The sequence below is a fragment of the Atta cephalotes genome, assembly GCF_000143395.1.
Source record: "Atta cephalotes unplaced genomic scaffold scaffold00223, whole genome shotgun sequence".
Taxonomy (NCBI): domain Eukaryota; kingdom Metazoa; phylum Arthropoda; class Insecta; order Hymenoptera; family Formicidae; genus Atta; species Atta cephalotes.
The window spans coordinates 1-6,674 of NW_012130287.1; the positions used below are offsets into that span (position 1 = coordinate 1).

General features: G+C 29.6%; 1 protein-coding gene across 1 annotated transcript; it reads left to right on the forward strand.

Annotated features, from left to right (window-relative positions):
• Window positions 1–3,095: 3,095 nt before the first annotated feature.
• LOC105625182 (odorant receptor 2a-like) lies at window positions 3,096–5,629 on the forward strand (the record flags this gene model as incomplete). Its single annotated transcript, XM_012206523.1, has 3 exons — window positions 3,096–3,194; window positions 5,094–5,204; window positions 5,474–5,629. Coding segments are annotated over exons 1-3 (366 nt in total), but the record flags the coding sequence as incomplete, so codon positions are not given.
• Window positions 5,630–6,674: the final 1,045 nt, after the last annotated feature.

A 6,674-nucleotide genomic window follows, 5' to 3' on the forward strand; every position in this document is an offset into this window, starting at 1 on the left:
TTATTATTTATTATTATAGTATTATTATTATTATTATTTATTTATTAATTAATATTATTTAACTTAAACTTTAATTAACTATAATAATATAATAACTAATATATATATATATATATATATATATATATATACACACATATATAGTGTGTGTGTGTGTGTGTGTGTGTGTGTGTGTGTGTGTGTGTGTGTGTGTGTATTCACTTCAATTGATTTATATATATTATAACTTATAAAAAGGTCGCTCAATTTGGTATCTTACATAATCTGAAACTCTGACATATTTTTGCTACTATTATTACTGTTACATAAAACGCGTTCAGAAGTTATTACACAAGATGATTTGCTATCAAGGAACTTTATTAATAAGTCGATTAATTATCAAGTTATTTAACGTAAAACAATTAATAATTGGTTAGAAAATATTAATAATTGGTTAGATGAAACTCGACAAACAATCATATGAAAATAGTAAAATTGCAAAGATTTTCTTGTTTATCACAACATTTTGCTACATCGCCACTCTTACCTTTAAATACTGCAAATGCATTTGTCGACTTGTCTACTGACGCGAATCATGAAGAGAGGATCGTCTAGCATGTAAGTATTGATATCTTTATAGATCGCTTGCGCTAGGTTGATGTTAGCAAGCTGGCAATCATTCAAATTTATCTCTCTTTTGTCTCCATACTCATAATGAAGGTACGAAGTCTATGTCCGACTTTATTTGGCAGACTCTACAATCACTTCTTCGTAAAGTGACTTATTCGTCGCTTGTTCAAATAGAACATTTTGCATCACTGAAGATGTAAAGAAGATCCATATGCTGATTGTCATTAATTTAATCATAAAAATTTATGATTTTACTCAACAGGGACAATTCGTAGCCACAAACTATTCCTATTCGAACCATTTTGACTAATATTACCTACGAAACTTTTGAAAGTAAAACTTTTACAAGTATAATCACATGCCGAAGATATTCTTGTAGATATTAATAACCAATAATCATCAATACTTTTTTTTGTGTTTAAGATCAGTAATACTTTTGTATTAAGTGACTGAAATATATTTATATATTCAGAATACTTAAGCTTTATATTATAATAATATAGAAATAGTAGATGTCGAAATGTGATGTAATATCTCTATTTCTGTCAATATTTTATTTCTTGATTTCATAAATCAACATTTTACATAAATATTATTAAAAAGTCTCAAGCTATACTGACCGTTACAGTCTTACTATATAACAGGTAGCGTGATTTTGCCGTATTGCTTATAATGCTATACAGTTACTGTTTCTTCGGAGACGTCAGTTAATACGACGGCAGCACGCGAAGACGATTACACTAATAATATTATTAAGAATTTATTAGGAACATTAAAGAATTTAATGACTCTCAGCATTGTATTTATTACAATCGCTGCAATTTTTTTACATTTACTAGATACAAAAAAATAAAAGCTTATTATTAAAAACTAAGATGATCAAAGGAACAGCTTTTCATGAGACGGTAAGATAATTAGTACGCTAGGAAAAATATTGGCTGATATGTTGATAGCAGACCGCCTATTATAATATATAAAATGTATAGAATCTGAAATAGAAAAATGAAAAGCATTAGACAAGCATAAGTCTAATCTAGATATTATATGTTACGATCGTCGCATGCATGAATATTCGTGGCACAAGTCTGATTCGATGAAACGAATCACAGACGATCAGTTGATGAAAACTTGCAATTCGATATGAAAGTAAGAAGTTAATATTCTATTACGAAACATTTCGCCAAAGAAAACAGCTTCTCTGTTTGATACTGATCGTATAATGATATTAATATATTTATATTAATATATTTTTTTAATACCTATGCGATTTAATTCAATGTTACCTATATTACTTTCAACTACTTTTATCCAGAATGTAATATTACAGAATAAAATCGACCGTATTGAAGATTTATTTGTTCATTTAGAACGGATCTTTTCCATAGGAGGAATATGGCCGTTCAAACAATCATACATCCGTTTCGCGATTTGTATCTCGCATTTCACTCTTTATCTCATTATGGCGTATGCTGATTTTTATGATGTTTTTGGTAATTTGGAACTGATGGTGATGAATCTTGTAGAAACGATGGCTTATTCTATGACGTTCCTATTAGTGTGGCTAATACGCTGCAGTAATTTGCTAAAACTCCTAATTCATGTAATAAAAAAGGATATGGTTGAACGCAAATTCGAGAATTTTGAAGAGGAGAGGATTTACTATAATTACAATTTTATATCCAAAATATTCTCCTATGGCTCAATTATTGGCATGTTTGTCACGGTCGTATTACTATATCTTAGACCGCTGGTGTATCTCTTGACTATTAATCAAGGTATGTAAAATCAAACTTTTTCTAATTATTATAAATTTAATTAAATTGTATAATTGTATCTATATAATAAATAAAGATCACAATATATACATATACTGTATGTATGATAAATAGCAAAGTTTACACGTATGATAAATAAAGTTTACATCACATTGTCTCATTATTTTATTATTAATCAATCTGCCACTGTAAAATTATAGAAAAAAGTTACTCTATATTCTTTAATTGTTATCAATGTATTTTGTTCAAAGAAAAAATTATTTTTTGTCTATTTTTATCAACATTTCTTCGTTCTGTCATCTGTTTTCAGCATCACGAAACAGTACAGAGTCTTTCATGTTGCCCTATAGAATTCATCTATTTTTCGATATCAATAATACTCATACATATATATTGATGTATCTCTGTCTGTTTCCAATGATTTACTTTTCTATATGTCACATGGCAGCGATCTGTCTGATGGTTATCTTAGTATTTCACATTTGCGGCGAGTTGTCCATTTTGGCATATCGTATTAGACATATTAAAGAATGCTCGCAAACCATGATAGCAGACAGAATTCGTAATTTTGTTCGAATGCATCTCAAGATAATATGGTATGAGTATTACAATCATACATTTAACACATGCTAGATCTCTTTATTTAAATTGCTTCTTCATACTTTCTGTATATACATATAATGTTGTCGGAAATATTATGGTGATTGAAGGATGGCGAAGTCCGTGGACAATACTTTCAATTTGATTCTTTTGGATGAACTCGTTGGTAACAGTGTTGTACTGGCTATCTCGTTGTATTATGTCATAATGGTATGTTATATTATTAAATATATCATTATATTTAGCAATATCAAATGCTAGTCGATAATCTTGAGATAACATTTTAAAAATGGCCTCCACGTGTATATAATTTCTCTTTATGAGGCTGTATTCAAACAAGAAAGATGATCGCATCTCTCATTTTTTTTTCCTGAATAATTGCACAATTGGTCAAGGATGGTATTCGACTATTCAATGTCTTCTCTTATGATTCCTGTACACTGGATGCGGAAAAGCTTACAATGCAACAAAATGCGATAACCAATATGTTAGGAGCTGTAAGCTTATTGGTTACCACGTCACATTTTGCCGCGCATCAAGCGTTCTGCATCCAGTGTGTAGGAGTCATTATTAATTTTTACCAATACGCGAATTAAAATATACTAAACTTTTTGTTGAGATAAAATTAATTTTAAATATTGAATAAACAACAAAATTATAATTAGAAATTATAGAACGTCCTATATCGGGTGTTTCGTCCCGTTTTATCTTCGTAGGATAAAACCCAATCGAAAAAGTATTCACACAAAAGTTGTAGGATTTCTAAAGATCTATTTACTAGCGCTATGAGTTTGATCTTGGATGGCGTCGCCAAAGTCAGCTCAAGGTTACATTGATTTTTTTAAATGGAACACTCCATTTTTTATTGCATATTCTTATAACACATTTCGAGAGCTTCCCAAAACATTATAATTAAGTTTTCATCAATTATTTTATGAGGTATAAGGCTTGAAGGTTACAGTACCTCCGGCATTAGCATTGCCCAACGATGACTAAAATGACCTTTTTAATGTTGTTTAGGATTACGACCTTGGGAAAATAAACGGAACTATTTCCAATGATCTTGACAAATATTATCCGGATCATAATCCTGAACAACATTAAAGAGGTTTTAATAATTGATTGGGCAATGTTAATGCCGAAGGTACTATAACCTTCAAGCCTCATAACTTAAAAAAATAAATACTTGATAAAAATGAACTTAATTATAGTATTTTGGAAACTCTCGAGATATGTTATAAGAATATGCAATAAAAAATGAGGGAGTTCCGGTTAAAAAAATCAATATCAATGACCTTGATTTGACATTGGCAACGTCATCCATAATCAAATTTATAGCGCTAGTAAATAGGTCTTTAGAAATCCTACAACTTTTGTCTGAACTTTTTCGATTGGATCTTATTCTGCAAAGATAAAAGGGAACAAAAATGCGAGCGAGACTGAGAAAGACCAATCTCCTTCTCATTTTTTTCTCTCGTTATATTGTTGAGTGGAAAGAGATAAAGATTGCTCGTCTTCCACGGTTCTTCTTTCTCATTTTTGTCGATCATACTATTTAGATACAATCGAGCAATCCATTCTCTATGCTTTGGGAGTATCTATATAACACAATTCTTCGTGTTAATCTCTTTTTTCTTTAACATTGTCTTCTTTCTAATTAACAATAACGACACTTAATAGCGGAGCCAATCAGCGTTAGACACATGCATTGGCGCCACTCTCTTTATATCCATTGTAATACACGAAAGCGTTGCAAACATTTAAAACGCAGCTTCAAAAAGACGCACGTTGTTTACATAAGCAATATTAGCATTAACTGTCTAGCGACAGCGAATGCGCGCCTCGCTGGACGGTCTTAGCTCATCGCGCTTTGTATTCGACAGGCGAATTTGGCTATTTTCATAAATTAATACCTCGTTAACTAATCCGAAAAATGCAAAATGATAGAGGACTTTTCTTCTCAGGTTAATCCATTCTGCTTCTATGCGAGAGTCTTATTGTTAATTATCAAACACTCTGTATATATAATATATAAACATGTAATATATTATATACATATGCAATCTTATATTTTATACTTTTTATATTTTTATATTTTATACTTTTTAGAACTTGGATGTGTCAGAAATAGCAACCTGCTGTACTTTTACTTTTTTTGCTCTTATTTCGCTTGTCATGCTCTTCGGATACTGTTTGATTGGTGATCAACTAACTCAACAGGTATTGTTAGGAGGAGCAATAAGCAATAGGTTTGTTCGCATTACACTTTTTGCATTTAGCATCTTTGCTTTTTATCTTTTCAACGTCCAAATATATATTTTTCTTGTTTAAAGTGTAAAAATTTTTAAAGATTTCAAGATTTCAACGCGAATAAACCTATTAATATTAAACAGAGAAACAAATCTACTTTGTCTGACATTACTAAAAACAAAAATTTTTACCGCAATTTTTATATTTCAATGCTTACTGTTCGATTGTTTTATGTTTAGTGTATAAGTGTGCAAGATGCATACTATGAATGCAATTGGTACGAAATGCCACTCGATTGCAAGAAATGTCTGCTAATTTGCATGATTCGGGGCCAAGTTATGCTGTATTTAACTGCCGGAAAATTTTATATATTTTCTTTAAACAGTTTTACGGATGTGAGTGTTTCAATGTAACAGTCTTATACATAAAAATTATAATTAAAAATTTTTTAAATTAATGTTATATTATTTGTTGATTGAATTATAATTGAAATAGTTACATTCAAAAATTATTTTAAAATCGTACTTAAAAAAAATAAAGATCATATGTGTTGCAAAATTTTTTATAGTTTTGCAACACACCATATACAGAGTAGACCATTTTAATCTACACACTCGATTTTCTCAAAATTTGTAAATTTAAGGCAAAAATTTTTCAGATAAAAGGGAGAAAGAAGTTGATGACCTTGGTTGATTTTGGTTGATCTTGAGAAGATGTCCTTAAAGATGTCCTTAAATTGTCAAGTCAAGATTATCTATAATTTTTTAAATAGAATCCCTTATTTTTTATTACATATTCTTATAGCAACAACTGTTTTTCTAAACCTTTGGAGATACGTAATTCATTTTAATATCAACCGAATAATACATACCTCCAAAAGTTTTGGAAAACAGCTTTTGGTGATCCTGAACCCTCCTTGGACCAAAATTAAATTATAGTATGTAACCTGTAAGTCAACTTGTCAACATCGTCATTGTAAATTCATTCCAAAAGTTTTAGCCATCAGTCTGATACCTTGGGTAATGCAAATGTGACAACGATACTGTAACTTTCGAGTGTTATAATTTAAAAAGTATTTAATAAAAATAAACTTTTTATTATAGTGTTTATTATAGTGTTTTCAAAAGGGTTTGAAAACAGTTATAAGAGTAATAAAAAAATAAAAGGTTTCATTAAAAAAATTGTAGGTAACCTTGACTTGACCTTTGATCAAGGACATCTTCATAAAGTCAACCAAGATTATCACCGTCTTTTCCCCTTAAAACTTCTGTCTGAAACATTTTTGCCTTAAATTTAAGAAAACAGATTTTAAGAAAACTGAATAAATTAAAATGGTCCATCTTATATATCTCTATTCTTAAAATATACGAATTTTAAATATATATATATATATATATATATATATATATCTAGACTAGTCGACAGACACAGGAGAGAGTA